This window comes from Meleagris gallopavo, chromosome 17 (assembly GCF_000146605.3).
Source record: "Meleagris gallopavo isolate NT-WF06-2002-E0010 breed Aviagen turkey brand Nicholas breeding stock chromosome 17, Turkey_5.1, whole genome shotgun sequence".
Lineage (NCBI taxonomy): Eukaryota > Metazoa > Chordata > Aves > Galliformes > Phasianidae > Meleagris > Meleagris gallopavo.
The window spans coordinates 5,452,218-5,476,280 of record NC_015027.2 but is presented as its reverse complement, the minus strand read 5'-3'; the positions used below and the strand labels follow the sequence as shown (position 1 = coordinate 5,476,280).

General features: G+C 36.5%; 1 protein-coding gene and 1 long non-coding RNA gene across 2 annotated transcripts in view; one reads left to right on the top strand and one right to left on the bottom strand.

Annotated features, from left to right (window-relative positions):
- IFT81 (intraflagellar transport 81) overlaps nt 1–24,063 on the top strand; it is a 38,202-nt gene that overhangs the window by 5,730 nt on the left and 8,409 nt on the right. Inside the window, exons 5-13 of the mRNA XM_010720109.3 lie at nt 258–323; nt 642–752; nt 1,991–2,075; nt 9,805–9,968; nt 11,222–11,317; nt 13,210–13,356; nt 21,363–21,512; nt 22,564–22,692; nt 23,644–23,733. Coding sequence (XP_010718411.1) covers nt 258–323; nt 642–752; nt 1,991–2,075; nt 9,805–9,968; nt 11,222–11,317; nt 13,210–13,356; nt 21,363–21,512; nt 22,564–22,692; nt 23,644–23,733 — 1,038 coding nt within the window. The remainder of the gene's footprint in view (nt 1–257; nt 324–641; nt 753–1,990; nt 2,076–9,804; nt 9,969–11,221; nt 11,318–13,209; nt 13,357–21,362; nt 21,513–22,563; nt 22,693–23,643; nt 23,734–24,063) is intronic.
- LOC116217265 overlaps nt 22,702–24,063 on the bottom strand; it is a 14,954-nt gene continuing 13,592 nt past the window's right edge. Inside the window, exon 3 of the long non-coding RNA XR_004161587.1 lies at nt 22,702–23,395. This is a non-coding gene — a long non-coding RNA (uncharacterized LOC116217265). The remainder of the gene's footprint in view (nt 23,396–24,063) is intronic.

Here is a 24,063-nt window from a genome sequence, read left to right as displayed (position 1 = left end):
TTTTTTAGTACATCTGCTTTTATTTTAAATGCTCACATTAATACTGAAGGATGCAGAGAGTGGAAACTGAGGAGGAAATAGGGAAGATGAACAAGACTTGAATCCTGGACATTCTGTTCACAGATTGATAAAGTTATAACTGCTTCAGGTGTATTCAGAGATGATTTCTGCTTTTCGTAGTAACTTGTACAGAGTTTAGTTCAATCTGCACCATGTAGTAAATTAACATTTCTTTATCTGTTTTTGCTGCTGTTTAGGATATAAGTGCAATGGAAGAGGAGAAAGATCAACTCATCAAAAGAGTAGAGCGTCTTAAGAAGAGGGTAATAAGAGAAGTAACGCTGTTACATTTCAGTGTCATAATCCTTGGCTTGCAACTCTGATTTTGGAATGCAAACAAGGATTAGAATAAACATACTGCGTGTCGAGGAAGGAGTCAAATAACTAATTGACCTACAGGGAATCTCCCTAGGCGTTAGTCCAGAGCTTTTAAGAATCTTGAGTCCAGTACTTTGCTGTCATTTCTGAGTAGTAACGTGTATGGAAAGGAAGTGCTAAGTGGGTTTGTTAGACATATGATCTCTTTAATGTATTTCTCAACTATCTGACAGTAACATGCACTATTTATCCACTTGCTGTAGGTGGAGACAGTACAAAATCATCAACGAATGCTTGAAATAGCAAGACAGCTTCGCTTAGAAAAAGAGAGAGAAGAATCTTTGGCTCAACAGAAACAAGAACAAAAAAATCAGGTATTGCCATAAAAGTGTACCTCTTAAAATAAATAGTTTTTATATCTGTCTGGGGACTGTGTGTGTGTAAAGAAGTACATCAGGAAAAAAAACAGTGCAGTTTCTCCCAATATCAGAAAATTAAATCCTATATAAAATACAAATACCTGTATACATCTTAAAGGAAGAGGCTTGATGCTACAAGTTTTGAATATCTCACTTAAGATATTTGGCTGCCTCATCTACCCCTGACATCATCATTTAGCAATCCTAGGAAATGTTCCATGGCTTAGTGTGGGAGCACCCAGAGAGAGGTCTTTATATTTATGGTAGTGAGCAAATGTTTCCTTAGTTTGATTGTATCTCTGTGCACTTGCACTAAGATTGTGTGGTAACACAGCAAGTAGCACAGCTTTTTGCTGTGGATCAATGCAGGGAGAATTTGTATTCAGGAGCAACTTTGGGGTTTTGGTCCCTGAGTCTCACAAAGGTGATGTCCTAGTAAGTACTGGAAGCAGCTGGCATCTGAATGAAGGGGGTGGATTTTATTCCTAAGCTGCGTTGCATGTTCCCAAGCCGGCCTGCTGTATCATCTCAGTAAATTCTGTTGATTACAAATAGAATATGAACTTTAATACTGCTTTAAAAGGATCAAAACTCAGATGCCTATTATTACAGTCAACATCCTGATTCACGTTGATTCCAAATCAGTAAGTTTTCAAGCCATTGGTCCTTTCTTGAGGGAGGTCACAAGAAAATACTGTGGTGTCCAGCTGATTCTGCTTCTTATCACACATTTCTCTAAGTAGCAGAAATACTATTCACCTGGCTGCTGTTTGGCAACAAGCTTTTCCATATTCTCTACTTGGCTCAGCAATAGAATAGTGGATTGCTGTGACAACTCAGCTGCCTTCCAAGAGATGCAGCATAAAGAGAATCTTCTACTGCAATCCTGACTAGCTTTTTTGCAGTTATTCTAATGTTCAAGCCACTTGAATGTTTGCTTGAAAATAGTTTAACAAATGTGTGCTATGGAGAAAATACTACTTGGGAGTACAATGCTCTTCTTAATTAACAATAAAGAATAAGTAAATCCAGGCCAACTGTTGAAAATTGTTTTGGCATGTTTCCTTGTGAACCAGAAGCTGGTAGCTACCATTTTTTGTATTCAGGATACTTTGTGATACCCTTTTGCTTTAATTACTTGGAAATGCATTTCAAAGGAATGAGCTTATGTATGTACAACTTTCTCTCCAAAGTTATTCCATGCAGAGCAGAGACTGCAAAGAGCACAGCTCCAGCTGAAAGAGATGCATCATGCAGTAGTGGATTCAAAACCTGAAAGTAAGTAGTAATGTGTAACACCTGGGAGGTTTACACTTCTGTGAGAAATGAAATTAAAACTGTGTGATTCTCAATAACATGGTGGTAGTGCCAGAAAGCACATGTGAACTAGAGAGAAACTAATGGAAGATACAAATTCTAAAGGCTGGAGCTCTTTAGGAGGCGAATATGCCTTGCTATAAAAAGGCAGGGAGATGGTCATAAGGAAGATGATGAGATACCTCAGTCTTGTTTTTTGAGGTCCGCTTTGCTTAAAACCTTAAGCCAGTTACATACTGAAAACTAATTATAATAGTCTGCAAGAAAAAAAAAAACAAACAGCTGGAACTACAAGGGATTGGAAAAAGCAGAAACCTCTTACAAAAGGCAGAGTTTTGATACTATGAAGTTTTGTCTTTTGTATTTGCAATTGAGGATCAGGGAAATACCTCTTCATCTCAGTGAATGTACAAATACATTGAATGTTAATATTATGTTTTATTTGTTTTGTTCAGTGTAGACTTGTTTGGGTTTTGTTTGTTTTTTTAGTTACATTTAATAAAACATTCATTTGGAGAGCTTTAAGGCCTGTTTCTTATTGTGGTGCAAGTTTCTGTTGTAGTTTTGCATGGTACCAAAAACAGCCACTTCCTAATTAATCTTTTTATAGAGAATGGATTTTTTTGTGTGTGTGTGTGTGTGTGTATACACACACTCGCATGTGATTGCATTTTATATATTTATAGATATACATACTAGATATTTATATATTAACATATAGATGTAATATATAGACCTATTTATAATATTTATATAAAATAGTTTGTTCTCATGATATGACTGTAGGTGATTTAGTTGTATGTTCATGTATTACATTAAGAACGGCACGGCAGGACTGCTTCTGCTCGTTTTCAGTCTTATTTCAGTCTGCAAATCACACTAACAAAGTAAATAAACTTCTTGTAGAGTAAGATTTTGCTCATTGATCCACTATAAAAATAGTAGGTAGGAGGGAATTACAGATAGCAGATAAACGCATGACTTACTGTCTCCAAAGCCTACAATTCTATAGCATGTATGTTTCTGAAGGAAATACAACTAGGATTAGTCTGAGTCTTTGTAGGGTTCAGTGTTTCTGATGCATCTGACCTCAATTGGTTATCAATAATGTATCACAGGATTGATAGAAGCTTTATGTGTTGTTTATACTGTCAATGGGGATGATTCATATGGAGAACTGAGAACTCTACTGTACTATGAAGGTATATGACTCAATGTTTTTTTTCCCAGAGCCTTTGCATTGGCATTCTGAGTTGCTGTGGTTAAAAAAAAAAAAAAAAAGCATTAGAATGCTTTTTAGTATCTGAATAAATAATTTTCCAAATGATAGCGTCTACATATTTGGATTTAAACTTAGTGAAGCAATTCATTGTCCTACTTTCTCAGATACGTTTAGTATTTCAGTTGCATCATGGAACTGCTTTGCCAGTTGTTATGAGTTAAAGGATTTTTCTTAATCAGCAGCACATTGTGATACTATTACTTTGTAATTTTGCTTTATTTTTTTACAATGTTCATCAGCCATTGAGCCACAAATGAAAACTAAAAGAGTATCTGAACTATCTTCTTTACTTTAAAGGACCTGTGGTGAATTCTGTAACGATTCCACTTTTGCAGTGGCTGAGAGTTTATACAGCAAAACTATGTCAACATGTCTATTTCAGTTCATAGGGTATTTTTAAGGCCTGTGGAAACTTGGTGGGTTCAGTTCACAGAAGCAAAGGTAACGTAATAAAAAGTCAGTAAATGTCATTTGATCACTGAGATGAAAATAAAGTGAACTTATTTAATACCATTATCTTGAGCCTTACTTGCAGGAAAAAATAAAGTGTTTAGATGTTCTGAAGAAAAACTTGGAGTCATTATTTAAGAAAACTTCTGTTGAAATTTTGCCCAAACAAAGACTTTAGGACTTAACTTTATAATTTAATTACTTTTCCCCTCAGTAGTTACAAGGACACTGCCTGTAGTAGCAATTACAGAATGCCAACTGTTGATCTCTTTTTTTTTTTTTAATAATTAAAATTGTGACCACAGCGTATTGAATAAGATTTCATTTCTTTTAAAAGCTTTATTGGTCTACAGTTAATACTATTTATTTTTTAAAAATTCCCTTTGGCTCCAGTTCTATATCTCAGCTGCCTACTCATATCAGTATGAGCTTGTACACGGATGATTCAAAGACTGTTTGGTAGCTGTGGATTTTTACTGCAAGTTAGGTGCTTTTCCTTACAATAATCTTCTTTTGTTTTTAGTACTTAATCTGTTTTTACTTCCAAAGCAAGATACGTTGATAAAAGCTGTTGTTAATAAGTAGATTTTTATATGTGCTATGGGTACACGTTGCTTTGATTACTTCATCTGGTAATTAACTTGGGATGATGTTCTTTAAAGAAATGCAAAGTAGCTCTTTAAGGAATGCAACCAACCCAAACTTACGAGTGTTGTTAATGTGCAGTTAGCATAAGTCTGCTTTAGCTATTTCAGAAAAATATAACTTTTAGAAATAGGTTACTTAGCAGACCTTTTGCTGGACCATGAAGAACAGCTGATCATTGTCTTGCAGACTAAAATTGATAACGTTGGTTTCTGTAGTATGTGCCTGCCTTGTTTATGAAGTTCAGTACCGCTCCGTATTTTGCTTAGCTACAGAGAGGCAGTTGCTGCTGCTGGTATTGATAGGAATTTCTGATTTTAAAACATATATATTTCTGTTGTCATTTTTAATATTGAGCATTAGTTTGAGTAATCTAACAGAGATTGTTATATTTTTGCCTTGAATATCTGCTGGCACAAGCACAAACTGTGAATGCCAAGAAGTAATCTGAATTACTGAAATTCTTGATCTTTGTCCATTTGAATGGAACGTTATTGGTCAAATTATTGGCAGAAATAGTGAGAAATGGATGCCTTGCTTGAAAATATTGATTAAAAGAATGGGTTAAGAGGGTTTCCAATGATAAACAGAAACATGCAATTGATACATTCCATTAAATTAATATGTAGTAGCATTTTAGAGCAATGAGAACATCAGGGATACTTATAAGGAGGAATTATTTTATACAGATGTTTATTTTATGGCATTCTGAACATTTAGTGAAAAATATAAACTATTATTAAAATATCCTATTTGAATGAAAACACAACCTTTTTCTGTTGTTGTTTGTTTAAAACTTTTCGTTTGGCCACAGAATTATCTGTCTCTAAAATTCAAAGTTTAAATAATTTCCTCCAATGCTGAAACCAGGTTACAATTATGGTAAAGGAAAATGACTTAGGGGGAACTCAATAATAAAAATGTTTAAGGGTGGAAATACAAGGCAGGCTGGTAAGACTGATAGTGTTGCTATGGTTGAGTCTTTCAAGACCTTTGACTTGCCCCCCATTTTGAAGAACAAACAAGGCAAAGCAAAAATTCAATGTGACCTATATTAAATTGATTAAAAAGACTTAGCTGCCTTTTTAAAATCTTCAGTAAATTGGGGGATTTTCACTGAGTGGATGGATGTCTTTCTAATGGGGGCATGCATAAATCAGCATTTGGCTCCTTTTTCAGTTTTATGTTAGTGCCATGAAAGAAAATAGCAAATGATCACTGATTAAATTGCCAGATGGAAAACAAGATTGGGGAATTGACTGGATAATGAGGAAGACAGGCTATTTATTCAAAATAATCACTTGGAAAACCAAGACCATGCCAACAATACATATTTGAAGGAATAGCCAAATGTGGTGGCATGTGGGAGTTGTTCCTAAGAAGTGATTCTGATAAAGGCTTGTGGGGTATGGTGTAAAAATGGTAGAACTGGAGCTCCTGGTGTCAAAGACTTGGTGCTATCCTTGCATTTATTTATAGAAGGAAATGGAACAGGAACATTGTTGCTTCTCTTTTTTTTAGCTCTGATATTTCCATCATTGCAATACCCTGACCACTGCCTGGAGTTTGGGAAAGATATTGAGAAGTTAGATTTCAAAGAGCTGCAGTAATAATTATAACATAGGAAGCGTACTGTACAGTAGAACGTTTGGGAAGCTGTGGAGTTTTTCAACGAGATATCGATAGATTTGTCATCTGTTAATGTTTGCGAGTCCTAGAACTCTGTTTAACACAGGGAAATTGAAAGTGGTACCATTGGAAGCTGCAGACTGAATTGCTTCAGTACTCATTTGTAGAGGATGAACGCAAACAGGGAAGAGAAGTCTTTGATTAGCAAGCGAATGCCATGTAGAAGTCCATTCCACACCTGCCTTTGTCACAGCTTCCTGTGTGATACTAAGCAAAGTGTTCCACTGTTGGCAGGTAGCTTTACTTAATTAATGAATTAAATTAGTATTGCAGGTGTTTTTGATATGGAATGCCTAATGGGTAGCCCACAGATGGAAAAGAAGTAGGAGCCTGAGCACAAAGTAGATCCAAGTTTACATCTATTAGAAGAATTATGCTGGGAAACCTGCTTCTTTCCTACATGACTGAGCAAGCACTAAGAAAGTCTTTCTCCCACCTCACTTTTTGCAGCAATTGTAATAACAAAATTGAATGGAAAACATGAGGAATTGCTGTTAATAGCTCTTCACATGTAAGGTTGGCAGAGCCTTGCCAAAATAGCTTTAGGGCACAGAGCCAGCCTTTCTGTGCAGCTTACGTATGTAGATTTTGTAACCATGAGTGAATGCTAAAACATTAAAAACAGGGCTTATATGTGTAATGGAAAACTTAAAGTATGCTTGCTTTTCTTTCCTCTGTCCTGGGAATTTGGGGAAAAAAAAAAAGTCACTGAGAGAAAAATCTTAAAAGAGCTGCTGTGTGTTTGTTTTTTAAGGTTCTGTTAAGCAGCAGAAATAGCTGTTAGGTAGTTACTTCTCTGTATGTTAAATCATACAGAAGAAAAAATATCTCCAGAAGTATTTAGGAAAGAACTGCATTAGTCATGAGGGATTTTGGCATCATCATGTCTTTCCCCATCAAGTTGTCAGGTTTTAACTTGCTTCATTGTGTGATGCAGAACCAGTTGGTGTTTGAAAGAAGTTGGTAATAGCTCTCAGGTTATCAGAGAAACAAATCAAGATAGCAATCAAGTTTTTACCCAGTAAAGTCAATAGGTCCCTTCTGTTTTTGAAAGTAGTCATTCAGGCATGGTTATTTCATGAGTTTAAGCTTTAGATCTGTAATATTTAGGCACATTTTATAAGAAAGCTGGAGAAGGATAAGAAATAAAGCATAAATTATATGTTTTATTTTATTTTTTCCTCCTAAGAGGCAGGCTAGAAAAAAAAGAAATTAGTTGATTAAAATATTAATATTAAATATCAGGATAATTTAATCGATATCACTTTGATTTCCACACTGAAGTTCTTGGTTATAAATATCCACTGGGGAGTTATGTTCCTAGTTCTGAGGTGATAATTCAGCTCATGGTGTATGTGGGAAGCTTTGCTGCATTTGCAGAGGTGGTAGATTTCCAGTGAGATATTAAAATGTAGTCCTTCCTGCACAGCTCATCAGTGGGCTGAGGAAGACTGAAAGTCAATTCTCCTGGAAGAAAGAGGTGGGTATTCTCAGGGGTTGATTGGTGTTCTCTCCCAGTAAGTTCCAGTGCATTTCTAAGTCTAGCTGTAGTGCTCTGCACGTAATGGCCATTGCTATAGCGAGTGCGTTACCTGTTCTGAAACTGAAGCTGTTTTGCACAAGATGAATAACCTTTCCACAAAGGGGAAAGGAGTTCATGGTAGTACTGTTTTTCATGAAATGAGATCAATGAAGTGGACAGCTGGAAAAGAGGAATTCCTTCTTGTTTTTAGTTTGGTTTGACTTTATTTTGTTAGGAGCACTGCTTTCCCTAGGGTCTATTCATTCTCATTCTTGAGGCTTTCTCAAGAGCTAAGTATGGCTCCTTTCCTCTCTGGCAGACAAACCAAGTACATTTCCTTTCGACCCGAGCAAAGAGTGAGGAGGATCTGTCAGTACTGTGTCTAGTTCTCTTGGTAAATAGATGCAGAATAATGGAGCCCCCTTTTCTGAGGCTTGTATCTAACTTTGTTTGGTCCTTCTCCTTACATCAATGAGTGATGTGGTCAGCAGGCTCTTTAGCCTCAGAGCTAAAGCTCTGTTTTCCTCTCTGTTTCAGCAAGATTAGCTCTGTTATTGTATCCCTGTACTCAAACTTTTCTGTCTTTCTGTAGTGAAAGACAGAGATTTGGAATTTCTTGTTTTGCTTTGCACTTCACAGCAAAACAACAAACCCAACAACCAAGAAAACAAACAAAAAAAAGAACCAGAACAACAACAAACCAACCATACACCCCAGTGAGTCGTTTTAAAAAGTACCCAGGGTACTTACCTTTTAGTCATTTTGGTCATGAAAAATATTCAGAAATACCTCTTCCCACTCTAGTCTGATGTGTAACTTCCAAATTTTACCATAGCCCTTGGTACAGGTGTCTCGGAGGAGTAATTGCACTAAAGTATCTGTTGTCAGCAGACTGCTGTGTAATATTTAAATAGCAATTTGGTTTTATTCTGTCACATTTTTCTAGCTCTGTATTGTTCTTATCTGTGTTTATAAATAAATTATTTGTAATGGAGGCTAAATTACTCTACCTAGCAAGAGCAAAGTCATTACAAGCATGTATCATGCAGTGTGAATCAAGCTCGATCATCAGGTAGGTGATTGCTTTTCGCAATAGAATTTTTGACATTACACAGCAATTTCTTCTTTTGTTTTAAATCTATTTGTTTTCAATATTCACAGTGTACTGAATTGAGTATATTGAATATGCATTCAATATACTGTCTCAAGATTGAGTATTTGCTCTTAAAAGAAAAAATCATCTGTTACTTATAGAGAGGCATTTTATAATGTAGAAGACTCTTACAGTATGCATACATTTAATTCAGCTCATTGTAAGGCCTTTTTTAGATAGAAAATTAGAACAAAGAAGTTTTATTTTAAGGGAGAATTTCCAAGGACATAACAGACCTTACAGGAGGTTGGCCACATTAAAATCTTTGTTCTATTTTGAGACACAGAAAAAGGATTCATGCTGAGATAATTTGTTTGTAGATGATGTAATTCACATGAAACAATGACCTGCGTAATCTATGGGGTAGAATCTCTCCAATGCTCCAGCCAGGGATGTTCTAAGGGATCCAAGCTTCAGAGGAGCCCTGAGCAAGGCAGCGCAGCACTGACATTCTGTGCTGTCCCTCACTGATCACACATAAGACACCAAATTCTAGCCATCAACTTTTCAGTCGCAAAAGAACATAATTCACTACAGAAGATAGTAACACGATGCAATGTCTTGATGTGCATAAGACATGCATGGTGCTAATGGTTCTCTTTGTCAATATTGTGCGTTGAGTTTTTGTATCTGATTCATCTAGACTTTGATCTACGGAGAGATTTTACTTGTTTTGTTGACTAAAAGAATACTCTGAGGAGTTAATAGATACATGTTGGAGATACAGGTGGATAGCAAGTGTAATGCAACTTGTTTTGTTTAACATCCAGATTAAAAAGCTAGATCAAGTAACTACTTGCTAATTTGAGTTTTGAGAAGAAGATTTGAGCATTGTGCTGTTTTTATTGTAATCCACCGCTGAACACTTCAGTGTGTTGAGAAAATTGAACTTAATTATCCTCTACATTACTTTCTTCATGGACATGCATTGATTTAATTTGTTCTTAAGGTTTAATGAAGAAACTGGAAGAGGAGATAAATTTTAATTCATACCTCGCTACTGAAAAAATACCTAGGGAGCTTGAAAGTAAGAAGAAATCAGTATATTTCCTACAAAAGGCAATTGCAGAGCCAGCTATGGGTCAATCAGATCTCAATGTACTTGAAAGCAAGGTAAGTTGACCAAAGTGACACTTAATTTGTGTTTCATAGCATGCTCTAGAGTTTGTGCATATTGCACTTCTCCTGTGCCTACTTTGCATCCTCGAGAAAAGATTTAATTCCCAAAGGAACACCTCTTCAGTTGTAAAAGAAGACATGTTACTCACTAAATGCAAGCTCTTAGATAAGTAAAAAAAGAAAAAAACAAACCCACAAAACCCACTCTATCCTTAAATGCTATTTAGAAAATAGTGTTAGCAATTTGCTATGGTGTGAGCAAAGATATTAGTTCAGCATTAAAGGTTTGATTTTTTTTTTTTTCCTTCAGTTTTAGCTTGTTTTAAACTTTCACTGATATCAAGGGAGTTCATACCAATATAAGAAGAGTGCTTATGACATGGTGAACAAAGCTTTGTTTGAAATACTTAGCTTTCTCGGTATGCAGCTATTACTCAGAGTAACGTTAGGGTAATGTCCTGCTCTGTACCTGCACTTTGTTTTGACTTCATTAGATTTTAGCATATATTTACACTGCTTGCTTATCAGCAGTCATCTAGTTAGCAGAGAATTAAAGGAAGGTTGCTAGGGCTGTGGTTTCTATGGCTGGTGAAAGTCCCAGTGTAGCATTAAGTCGGAAAGGAGGTAGCTGGAACCAGTGTGCTGGTGTAGGTGTTTGTTTCTAGATGCAGTGGGCTTTAAATTTTCAGCGAGAATGAAGATTGACAGTTTGAACCTGTGGACAACCAGGTGCATTTTGTGGCAAAAGAAGGAGGGTACCACAGAGATGCAGTGTGATGGCTGTGACTCGTAAGAGCATTGGTAAAACTTGGTATCACCTAGTTTTTATCTGCTCCTCTTTAGAAGTCTGAGTGGTTAAGTGAAAATAAATGTTTGTTACTATGTGACAGTGTGCTTTTATCAGTACATATGACAACATCAATCTTTTTCTGTCTGTATGTACCAATTCACTGATTTTTTTTTTTTTCTGTCCATGTATACCAGTTTACTTCATTTTCAGGGCAAATGTCATGCTCCTGCCTTATCATAAAGGCACAGAACTGGAAATCAAAAACCCAGCCTCTTCCTGGCCAGTACTGAGTAACTCATTGAGGTTTTTGTGTTCTTTTCTTTCCTCTATTTCAAAAACAGTGTTAGCAGTATTTCCTTGTAAGTGGGCTGTTAGTCTGGTTTGTAAAGCATTTAGTTCTTGGAGAAGACAAAGAAATAAAGTTCTGTTTCCTCTGTTTTTTGGCTCTGTTTTGCAGATAAATGAAGTAAATGTACAAATAAATCAGCTTATTGAGAAAAGGATGATGAAGTATGAGCCAGTTGATAGTAAACTTTCCATGTATCGCCAACAGGTAGGAAAAAACAAAACACTTTAAGAAGAATCAGTGGAGCAATTTCAGTCACTGTTGTATGTACTGACTTTTTTTTTTTAAACTTAGTAAAGCAAGAATGTGTAGAAATAAATGATAATGTGAGACAAAAACTAAACAAATGGCATGCTTAAGGCTTAGCCAAACAATTGCTTTCAGTCATGCCAGTGAGTTCGTCAGTTGCTGTCCGAGGTGTTGCCTGTCAGCTGCATCACAGGAACCCTGGAAAAATCACTTGGGAAGAGCTATTTTAGTAAATCTCCAGCTGTGGACAGAATCTTACAAGGCAGCACATGTGCTGGATGCAAAGCTTGCTTTCAGTCATAGCGCTCGCTTGTGTTTGACCACATGCTACTTTTACTTTTACATCTGTTAAGAAGGCATTCTTTGATTTTTCTCTATATTTTTTTTCATCCTGAAGCTATTAAAAAGTTTCTCTGTAAAATAAGCTGTGTGGTCTAGCCTTAATAAATTCAAAAGTTATAAAATGGGTTTCTGAAATCAGAGACTTTTACAGCTTATGCAGAAACATATGTGGTTTCTTTTCCAGCTGACCTGTATAGCTGCTGATTTTATTCAAGATTTCCATAATGATATTTATGGTGACGGCTTAAAAAATAAAAAGGCGTAGGTAAAATGTATCAGTGGTAGGAAAAAATGGTGATAAAATGTATGCTACAGTTCAATCACATATAAAATACTTGAAATATGCCTGGTACATAATGGGCTGGTACCCAAGACCAGTTGGCTGGTGATATAACTGCTCAGTGGAGGAGCTTGGGGAGTTCAGATTGCTGCTGTGAGTTGAAGGCATACAGTGGTCTTTGCTTTGTTCTTCTTCTACTTTGTATATTGCACTACAGTTTATCACTGCAGATATCTCATGGAGCAAAGAGCTGAGCTGACCCCAGCTGAATTCTGTTAGATGACTTTAAAAATAAAGCTGCTTCTCTAAATATAGTGAGAGAAACCCATTCTGTTTTGCTTTATTTTAACTAAAGTTTTTCCTTTCATATTAAGTAACCAACAACACATCTAAATTCAGGTGCATACACATACATTCCTGTGTTGTGTTATGTAAAAATATACTTTGGCAAGATAAACAATGCTTTCTTTTTCTGAACTAATGTATATTTATGTTTCTTAATCTCTTAACTTTATTAAATGTAGGTACTAGTAAATATTCTGCCTGGTATAAAACATTATTTTTTAAATGCTTTATCTTCTAGACTAAAAAAAAAAGCGGAATAGTCTATAATTACAATATTTCTTACTTTTCTGCTTTGTTCATTGTCTTTTAGCTATTTGCCAAGATTTAGAGGCTGGGTTCTGCTTAGTATAACATATTTCTGTAGGCTGGAGTAGGTTGGAGTTATAAAAATCTGTATTATGACATTTGTGAAATCTTGGATGTCTTTCCAGTTAAACCATGTTGATGTGTCTTACATATGCACAAAAAGGGACTAAGTAGATTAAATGGAGCGCCCCAAATGCATACCTGTTCTTCAGTGACAATGACAAAGGAGATGAAGAAACATCTCCTTTACAACATATGTAAAATGCATCAGCAAGAATCTGAGGAACAAAGGGACATGACTGAATTCTCAGCCATACTGAAGGAAGCTTGGAATTGGCAATGAACTTCAAAGAAGCTGTGGTTTAATCAACTGTGTAGTTGTGTAATCTATGTCTTTTTCTTAGCAAAGAAATGTGCTCGCAATTCCCAATGAAAATGAGTTTCCAACAGTTGAGATGTGATTTCTGTGGTGCCACACCTGAAGTTTTCATGTTTTTATTTTATTAATAATTAAACAAGGCTAAGCAAACGCCATTTTTCCTTTATATGTCCGTGTATATTTCTAATGTTCATTCAGGCATCTATAATTTCCCGGAAGAAGGAAGCCAAGGCAGAAGAACTTCAGGCTGCTAAAGAAGAGATGTCTAGCACAGAAAAGCAGATGATACAGAAGACAAACCAGGCCCATGAGTTAGATGGCTCTGAAGTTCTGAAGGGTGATGAGGTATGTGATGTAACAGTGCGTATAAGAAAGACTGATTTTTTTTTTTTTTTTGTTAACTTGGAGTTTCCTTTTACCTTCACATTGCAAAAACTGCTTCTGCAGTATTTTATCTGTTATTATAACATGGTGTCAAAGTACACGGCCTCAGCACTTCAGCAGGCTGGGTTCTGCTTTTCCTAACCATGTTAAATTAAAATCGAATGACCAACTATGTATTTGAAGATGTACTATCTGCACTTCAAATACAATGTTGTCCAGTGCTTTCAAATGCTTTCCAGTATTTAACAGCATTTTTTAAAATACTTGATTTGTATCTATGTTCAAATTATTAATTTATTCACATTATTAAGTTATTCACATTCAACCTAGTAGGTTGCAAAGCATATGAGAACTTATTGTTGGGCTGTTCTAATGTTCCAGAGCTTTGAGTCAAAATAATGTCAATATCATCTCAATGGTATGATGATAAATAACTTCAACCAACTGTAAAAGTCAACAAGACTAATGGGGGGGGGCTTAGGACTTCAAGTGATAAGTCATGTCAATGAAAATTTTTTTTAGTCAGTGTATAAGTCTATCTGATCATAAAGCATAGGAGTAGCAGTTATCAGAAACACGCTTAATACTTCTATATTTATTACCAACAAAAGGTTTTACTTCAAAAATACTTTTTGTGGACCACCTGCAGTTCATCTGTAACACAGACTTTGACTCACAGTCATCTTAACTCAGGCAAAATTTCATTTGAAGCTGTACTTACCAAAGAAGCTTTTTTTTCTTCAGAAGTTTGCAAAGAGGCTGCAGCAGCTGGACAGTGGTTCATGAGCCAAATGAATGGACTGTTATTAAGAGAATAATTTTTCTCAGTTTAGAAGAAGTCTGCTAAATGTGCAAATTCCCTAAGGAAGACATAGCTGTATCATACTCTGAATTAGTATGTATCCTATTTTCAGCTGGGATTGAGTTAATTTTCTTCCTAGAAACTGGCAAGGTGCTGTGTTTTGGATTTTGGATGAGAATAATGTTATTAACACATTGATGTTTTAGTTGTTGCTGTCTTAATTTGCACTGCTATAACTTTATCAAGAATAACACTCTTTGCTTTCTTTTTCTTTGTCTATTTCTGTGCTTTTTTTTTTTTTACATACTGCTCAATGCAGTCAACGCCCTTTGTAGAAGGAACTCCCTTCCTGATTCCATAGGATGTGCCTGCTCCACAAAAATCAGTTTTCTTTTAAAGGAGTCTTACAGAGTAAATGAAGTATGGCAATGTGTGTATGCGTACACTCATGCATAAATTCTTCCTGTATAATATGGAATGCATGCAGGTTTCTCTTGCCTTCTTGCCTGTTTCCCATTCTGTAAATCTAGATAAAACCAAAGGTGGAGGCAATAACAGACTTACTATCCAGAGTTATGTTTAGAACAATGAGCATCTCTTGACTCCAGTGAAATTAACTCATGCTACAAGTCTTGAGTAACGATTTGAAGAATTAAGCTGCAGCTTTCTCTTACCATGATGTACCACAGGCATTCATGGTGTTCCATTGGTAGCAGTAATAACAAGACCACTAGATTAGACTTCTTTCTACCTCAGATTTTTCTCCTCAGTGAGCGCTTGGCTAGAATCTTTGACAGCTTTCAAAATAAAAATAGAAAGCAGACAATCTGTGTTTCTGTGATGGGAGAGAAATGTTTAATTAATCAACAAGAATGCATTACAGAGACAGCAACATATGCTTTACATTATCTGTAAATACACTGTAAGGTAAGAAATAATAGATGTTCTGAGTGGGGACAGCATGCTCTGATTGATAGTAACTTATGCAGAGCAGGGTAGGAGGGTAGCAGTTAAGAGGCTTGATAATGAAAAATTCAAGTTAATTGTCTACCATAAGGAAGAGGCTGAAGACAAAAAAGACATTACCTGTTTTGAACGTAACCTTCATTCCTTTTGTTCAAATCTGTTCTATGCTTGATTTTTAAAATATTTTCAAGTCTTCATGTTGATGAGTGCAGAATAAACAATGGAGCACTTCGGGCAAAATATCAGCTTCAGTTAGAAGTGTTTGCATTTTTGTAAGAACTATTTCCTGTTTTGTGAAATACTTTCTGTATGTTGGCCCAAGGAAGGAAGCCAGCATTATACAATGTGTTCTGTTCCTGTTTATTAGTTCATTAGGTGTGTTGTGTGTGTTTATACGTATATAATAGAAGTAGGTTGTTGGGGAAGAAATGATGAAGCAAAAGTGAAGTGAGCAGGTTATCTTTAATCAGTAGGTCTCAGTTCATCACTCACCTAGACTGTAGATCTGCTTCTGGTATGGCATGCCTTTACATTTGTATTCTGCGCTCTATTACTCCAGCTTTGAGCCAATACTAAAGGAAGTCTTGATTAATGTAATGGTGAGTCACTACTGCAATACATATGTTCAGGGAGGACAGGAAGAGGTTGTAGATTCAACCTTCACAATCCACTCTTCGACAACTGAGAGCTTCTTTTATGCCTTCTTGTTGCAGTCCCACACATTTTGCATTTCTTTCCTCCATTTTCAAAAGAGGAAGAAATGTGGTATTGGTTTTTTTGTTTTTAACAAATAGTTTTGCTGTCTTGAGTTTGAAACAGGCTTTTAATGCTGCCACATCTAATTTATCTAAGTGCTGCAGTTAATTATTTTCCCCTATTCTCACTATTTCTCATCTTTGTCTCTACCTTGGCTGTATCCTCTTACATCATAACACAGATAGTCAAAGAATTAGTGCCTTCCTAGCTTGTACTCCCATACCAATATTCAAATCTTCAGCTGAGGTCTTCTTAGCACTTCATTCACCAAAAGGTTGATCCTGGCTTCTGTTTCTAGGTGCTAGTGTTTTACTTTTCTATTTGTAATAAAAAAAAAACAAAACACTGGAGTATTCCAGTTGGTTCGAGAGGTTGCACAGCTACGCAGAAAGTAGAAGAAACAGCAGTGAATAACCAACTCATTTACATCAAACGCAGAAAAGGTAGGAATAAATTGTCTGCTTCAATGATTATGAAATCTTTTTAAGTGCTTCAAACAAAGCACAATGGACGTGGGGCAAAGCTGGCAGGCTCCTCACTGCAGCTGTCAGATCCTGAAAATTAGGGAATCAAATGTTGACACTTAGAAGGCTAGATGGTTCAATTACAAGTGATCCTAGGTAAAGCCATGATATTTTTAGCTCTTTACACAACACATTGTACTTTTCAGAGTTCAGTATAGGGCCCTAAGAGCCTAGATTTCTCCAAGGTTTCAGAATAGAATAGTATCATAGCTTTGCTTAGCTGCAGTTGTTAATGTTTTTGCGAATGTGGTATAGATGGTCTTATCCATTTGTTAGCAAGTATGTGTGTGTTAATTTACATAAGGAGTTCAGTTTTCATACTGATGCCTACCATGCCCAATTGCACTCTGGTAGAATGACAAAAAAGGAGGTTGATGTACTTTGAAAATAGAGACAGCAAAGTCCTGGTCTGTAGATCTTGTCACTTTTTCTCTAAAAAGGTTGATTCGATCTGCATCTACAAGAAACAGTTACCGAGCCCTGAGCTAGGGAAGCAGATTTTAAAGAAGTGATTAAGGAACTCACTGCTTGGCCATGACATGGTTTAAGTCAGGACCAGGAACAAATTATCCTGTAGGTTTATGATCTCTTCATTAAGGCTCTAGGTACAGTTAAATTGCTGTCTGTCAGAGGCTCCTTAAATGTGGAACTCGGAGAGTAGATGGAAGTGAAGTTGTGAGAACAAAAGCAGCAACTCTGTAGGATTCTCATAGAAGCCAGAAGCTTTTTGTTGTAAGAAGCTAACCATCATTTAAGCCAAATGTATGCAGTGATTCAGACATAAAATATAGCTCCACAGAACTGAACACTCTTTCAGCACCCACTGGCATGAATAAATCATCAGTTTTATTGATCTGTGCATTTTCAGTCATAACTGAAAATGGTTTTTCATTAAAAATATTCTGATTGGTCCAGCTTCTTAGTAATGGATAGTAATAACCAGAAGCAAACACTCCTAGAAGAGAAATCCTACTCAGTGCTAATCAAGAATTTTCCTGACTGAGCTATCTAATGAGCAGGTTGTAGGATGCCTTCATTTCATTTGGTTGGGATGATAACAGTTGGGTCTGTGAGAAGCTTTCCCCTCTTTTATGTGAGTTATTAACCATATCCAGCAGTGGTGGTACCAGCTCAGTTTTAAAGCTTCTTAAAAAGAGTTTTATTGAAAACATGTCATGATCAGGAACTTTTCTGAACTGAATGTTAATGCTTTGGACAGTCTGTATCCCATTAATTGGTCTAGTTAAAAAATTAAACATCTGCTCCTAAATTCTTAATAGAAACAAAAACAGTCAGCAAAGATTTTCTGCAATTACTGTGGTTATGCAAATAATTTCAGCAACAAAACTTTGAAACCTTTAGATTCTGTATTTCAGAAAGAAAACTTTTTTACAATTAATACTTTATTTTCTGTAGTAATTTCTTGTGAAAAAGTATTTTGAGTAATATAATCGAATTGATATGGTAATCCACAAAACAGTATTTTATAATGTTGAGACAGAAGTAAGTGATTAATCTGGGATTTGTTCTTTTTGGTAGACAAGCTTATCCATTTTCTCCTTCAATGATAATCTTACATTAAGAACCTTTGTCAAAATTTCACAGGGGGAGAAATTTGGTTTTCAGGAGATTAAAGGGATGACTTAGGAGTAAGCATGAGAGGAGCTGGGCTTTGATCCCAGTTCAGGAACGCACTGAAGCACGGGGTTGGTGTGCTCGTGTTCCTTCCTGGGGATTAGGGTAAGCAGTCAGACTTGGGATGGTTCTGAAGAAGTATAATGTACTGACACTGGTGGGTTTTTCAATAAAAATGGAACACAGCACAAGAAATCTGCCCAGGGATGCGAGTTACCCTGCATTCTTTGGGACCTTATAAGAGATATCAAAGTCCTGCTTTCATTCACTCTGCTTCATGGTCTAGATTCCATGCTTTTTATGTTACAGTCTCCCATAAAAATAGCTCAGTGGAAAAGCATAAACTTTCTTTGCTTTCATTTGGATCATTTTTATATCTCAGGGGGCTCTGGCTCGGCTGGCAAATGAGCCCACAGGCTTGTTTACTTTAACTGCTAAGTCAGTGCCAGCATTTGGTTCTTGTCCAGTCATTTAATCTTCGAAGCTTAAATAACTATTTGTGTTAAAGTGCTTGAGAAAGGAAAGCTTGCTGGTGGACATAGCCTTGAATGGTGCAGAACTGTGAGTACTGATGGATCCATGGGAACTCTGTAGGTTGAGCCTGCTGTTTGTGTGTAGGGAGCAGTTGACCTTGTCTATGGGAAAATGCTGTTGGTCAAAAATGGATTCCTTTTGGGTAGTTAACTTTAAACTGATGAGGCTAGACAGTTTTTCTTCCTTCAGTTCTTTGTAGTGTTTAAAATACCTTTTGCAGAAGTAAAATCCAATCTTGTATAGCATTTTAAAGAGCTTGATTTTTATTCATCTATATATAGATGGGAGCATGAGATGCACAAAGCTTCTGAAGCCGTGCTTACAGAAATGAAGGCACTGGGATTTTTGCAAGAGGTTTATTTATAGTTTTCGGAAATCTACAGCATGATTCTCAACTTGTAGACTGGAGAAACCTAGTTGTGCCAGAAGATCCCTACCAGCTGCTGATTTAACTGGAGTTAAGCCTAACAGCTCCAGCTCTGAATTTGGCTCTGCATCTAAGGAAGGCTTCAGTTAGTGAGATTTTCAGGGGCTAATCTGTGCTGCATTTGGAGAAGGTGAATTCTTTTGAAACTTGTGCCAAACTGTTGATTGATTTTTACAGATACGGTCATTTTGCTGCTGCTGTTTATACCATTCCACCTCATTTATGGCCAAAAAAAAAAAAAAAAATTACAAAAACTTGTTAGTTTTTAAAAAGTCAGAGATTGTGATGAAAGATAGACATCTATCTCCTAAAGGGAATAGATTTCACTGGACAATGTGAGCAGCTTGTTTGCTTCGGATGAAATTTTTATTATGCAGTCTAACTAATAACGGGACATCGGTGGAATGAGTTCTTTAATCAACCAAATCCTTCGCCTTCCATTGTAAAATACATTATGCTTTGAATATTGAATATGCAAATACTCTACCTCCCACTCAAGCTATTTTCAAGACCTTAAAAGTAGTTGTAGAAGTGAAGAGAATCATAGTTTGCTTTTCATCCTGGGGTAAACTGACAGAAGATAATTCAGATTTGATTGGTGTATGTGGTCACACACAATATATTTCATCATTTCATCCTTTGCAATGCATTTCACTGTATTCCACTGATCAGATGAAACCTCTCTGGATTTACTCCATCAAGACGGAGTACTGTGTCTCTTAAATAATTGGAGAGATGCTATTTATAATGTCTTGAAAATCACAGAAAACTTGGTGTTATCTAAGCAGTACTAAAAGAAAATGAGTTTTCTGTTAGCTAGGTGGGTATATGTGAATTTGCTATGAAAAACAATTCATTCTGGTAATTTTATACTAAGTGTGCCAATAATATAACAATGACAGTACGACTGTAAGAGGACTGCCTCTGCTGCACTGTGCTGTGGATTAGGTGACCTTGTCTATCCTTGTCCTAGGTAGCGCTCACAGTGTAAAATGGTATTCTAAACCACACATAGTCCAATCTGCATAGAGCACATTGAGTAATTTGTGGGTTTGTTCTTTCACCAAAAACGTTTATAGCTTTTGGCTTTAAAAATAGTTGTGGAGCATAGCAAGAGAGAAGCAGCTTTGGCCTAGATATTGCACAGGATGGCAGATGAACAGGGTTGATTTCATTTTGGGCATTTTGCCCAGGAGACTTTTTATAGAACATACAGTTACTCTGGGGGTTCTTAGGCTGTGGTCGCACTGGTTTTTTGGATCCCTTCTTTAGAAGGGAAAGTGGCATAATTTTGCAAAAAGAAAAAAAAAAAAACATAAATTTTTAAAATCTAAGTTCTGTTATGTTTGAGTTTTAAAGGTAAGGTAGTGGGGCTATCGTTTCTTCCTGATCCTGTCATCTGTTCGCTCTGCACATGCTGAACACTCCTGTGAGGAACACTCTCAAGCCTGTTCATGCTGCATCTACTCTAATAAATTTTGTTTTCCATCGTTGGATCTGAGTGCATTTCAGAGCTGTGACTGGCAGTTCCAAGAGCTCTGCCTGTTCGACAGATGGAAAACATTCAGACAAAGAAAAACATGACATGTTTGTTTCGGCACCTGATTTTTCATCTTGCAAAATGAGCACACATGGATTCCGATGTAATTTAGCTGTAAGGATGTGAATTATTTTGCTTAGTCTTTAATAAAACTACAAATCCCCCAATTCCTCCAGATTTGGGTGGAACATACCACATTTCTCTGCTTCTATGCAAGGGCTCTTATTTTCCTGTTTTTGAAACTTTAACCAGCGATATCATTTAGTCCTGAAGGAGTCAAGGAAAGAGAACATCAAATTTCAACTATTGAAAACTAGCAGTTAAAAAGCAGGATCATCTCTTTCCATGTCACGTTCCCTTCTGCTTTCTTACCATGTTTTTGATGTGCTGTGCTGTTTGGGGTTAGGCACTGCTGATCCGGTGCTCTGCTAAACACGCAAGTTCCTATGGCATTAACTTTATTATCCATGATTCTCAGAACACTAGTTCAGTAATTAGTTTTCCAGCTGTCAAACGGTGGTGAGTAGAACTGAAGGGTCTTTCTATGGCAAATGGTTGAGCTAGGATAAAGCAATGGAGATGGATTTCTTATCTCACACAGCAAACAAACGCTGCTGAAAGTAAATAGACTCTGGGAATCCTTGATTCCAGCCCTCTGTTCTTAACCTTCAGCTGCAATCCAAATAGGATAATTATATTTTATAGAGGATCAATCTGTGATGAGATCCTGCCCTTTTTCACTTTAAGTTGAATGGTAGATACTTCTGTTCTCTCTCATTGCAGCTTAAACACTATGTTAATAAGCTCCGGAGCAAGAACACAGTGTATAAAAGGAAGCGACTGGAAATAGCAGAAATTACAGCTGAGTATGGCATCCTCCAGAGGACAGAAGAACTCCTAAAACAGCGGCATGAGGCTATTCAGCAGCAGTTGGTAATGCAGGCACTTACTAGTCCTACAGTCCCCCGCCCTTCCTTTCCAACTAGCTCTATAATAAGGTGGATGCTGTTTGGTTATTTTCTAATGCATACCTTCCTACTGTCATTAGTAAAAGAGTCTTTAGGGAACAAAATCTATATGATATGCTAAGCTGCTTCATGTTCAGCAACTGTTTTTTACAGGCAGTCATGAACGTTTTGCAATTTCTTCTTAGAATGAGGGACTCAACCCTGCTTTCCAAAGTCAATGTTAGATCTTCACTAACTCCAGTTAGAGCAGGGCTGGATTCTTATGTTAGGTTTTTCACCTAATACCCCTTTTAGCCCTGGGCATTGCAGCCTGTTGGACTGTTTGCTGATGCAAACATCTGCAACATGCTCCCATCATAGTAGCAGCAGCTCCTTGCAGAGACAAATGTTTTTTCTCAAACATATGCTTGTAGAATATTTTTGAGGATAACTGACTTTTGTGTTCATGGACAGGTGATACTTTCAAGAATGAGTGTTTTGCAAATTGCAAATCAACACCTAGCTTTCAGCTTACTGAAAAAAATACCCTTCTTCCAAACTTCATGAGCAAGCATTCCTGAGGACTGTCACATTAGCACTTAATGTAAATTTTATGTAATTTAATGCAAGAATGTTGTAATCTGGCATTAACTTTGCTATAATTAATACAGTATTTCTTTTAGCTTAGCTTGACAGTTGTTTATAAAAAATCAGCTACTTTGCATCTTTTGATTAAGCATCTGGATTTCGCATATTGAGCTCCTTCACAGCCTGACCTAAAGCCCATTTCATCGTGGAAACCTCCTGTTAATTTCATTGGGCATTAGATGACAGAATAGTGATGTATTACAGGAAGTTGTTACTAGCTTGCTGTACAGGCACAAGAGGAAAAGTTTGTTGTGGCAGCTACATTACTAATCGCTTTTAAAATAAATGGATTACAGTACTTTCCACTTTCTTACAGTATTTCATCTTTATGAAGTAATTTGCTCTATTAATTAATGGACTCAGATTCAGCATTTATTTTGTGTCTGCAGCAAGCTATTGAAGACAAGAAAGGTATTTCTGGATATAGTTACACTCAGGAGGAGCTGGAAAGAGTATCTGCAGTGAAGAGCGAAGTGGATGGAATGAAAGGCCAAACACTAGACAACATGTCGGAAATGGTGATGTTTGTCTTTAGCTGTTGTATTGCCTCAGTTTCAGTATCTGCTTTCTCAGAGTATAAAACCAAGTTGAATATTTTGGCTGGGTTTTTCATGTTTAATATAGCTTTGCATAGAAGAATAGGTACTTTCAAACAGTATAGATAACAAGTTTTGTCTATTATTTTTGTCTATTTTGACTATTTTTGTCTGTTATTTGACTAATTATTTGACTCTTTTACAGCATCATTTTCTAAAATGTATGTAAATCATTGGAGTTCAGTATTCATTTAAAAATATTTCATTTGTCTGAAGAACTAAATGTTATTTCCTCTCTTTAGCCTAATTTTCAATTGTCCTTAGATCTGTAATATTTTAATTTACCATGTAGCCATAGAAGCAAAATATTATAAAGGAGCCAAAAGCCAAATAGCATTCTTTAAAATCATTAGGGCACTTTAAAAATAAAGTGGTAGAATCAAAACAGAATGAATCTCAAATGGAAAGCTGGGCAGAATGTGAGTTTTCAGTATAAATATTTTGAAGTGGTTCTGTTTTAGTAAGTTCAAACTTTATTTCACCTATGCAGGGATTTTTTTTGGTTGGTTGGTTTATTCAAATATCTCTTCTGTCAGTCCAGCTCTGTGCAGCTCCTTTGTTTTCCCCTCTCCTGAAGCCATTCAGGCATCTGGCACGTTGGTCTGCTGGTCTTGTCTGTGGTGTTCTGTTAAACAATGGGAACAGAAGTGGTCTGGTTTGTGGTAATGATTTCAGTGCAACACAGGCTCTTTCCCTTTGTTAATTAGTTCTGCACTTATGTTATATATAGTTCAGTCGTCTTTTGTCACACAGTTGTTTTTTTTTCCTCTCCATATTTTTATTTTCATCCCTTTTCACCTCTTTTCATGATCCTAATAATATAAATGTAATAATACCATATTATCAGTGTGTAACATTTTGTCCCTCTTTCAGGTAAAGAAACTGAATGCTATGGTGGCAGAGAAGAAGTCGAGCCTAGCTCCTGTCATCAAAGAACTGAGACAGCTGCGTCAAAAGTGCCAGGTTGGTAGGAGCACTTCAGAGTACTTTGAACAGTGCTTATGGATGAAATAGGGTAGGCAGCAGGCAGACGTTGGGGGGCAGTCCTATGTTTTGCTCTGCACATTTCTCCATGCAGTCAAGTGCTATAGTTAGAGCAGGAGCTTATTGTCCCTATAGATTTATATATCTACACACATTGAGTTATTTGCACCTTTGTGGCTGAGATGTACAATGCAGGAACTGACACAATGCAGAAATGCAAGTTAAAATATGGTTAGTTTAAGTTTGTTTTCATTTACCAGACACCTAAATGCTTCAAATACCACAAATCTCCAGAGTCTCATCAACTCT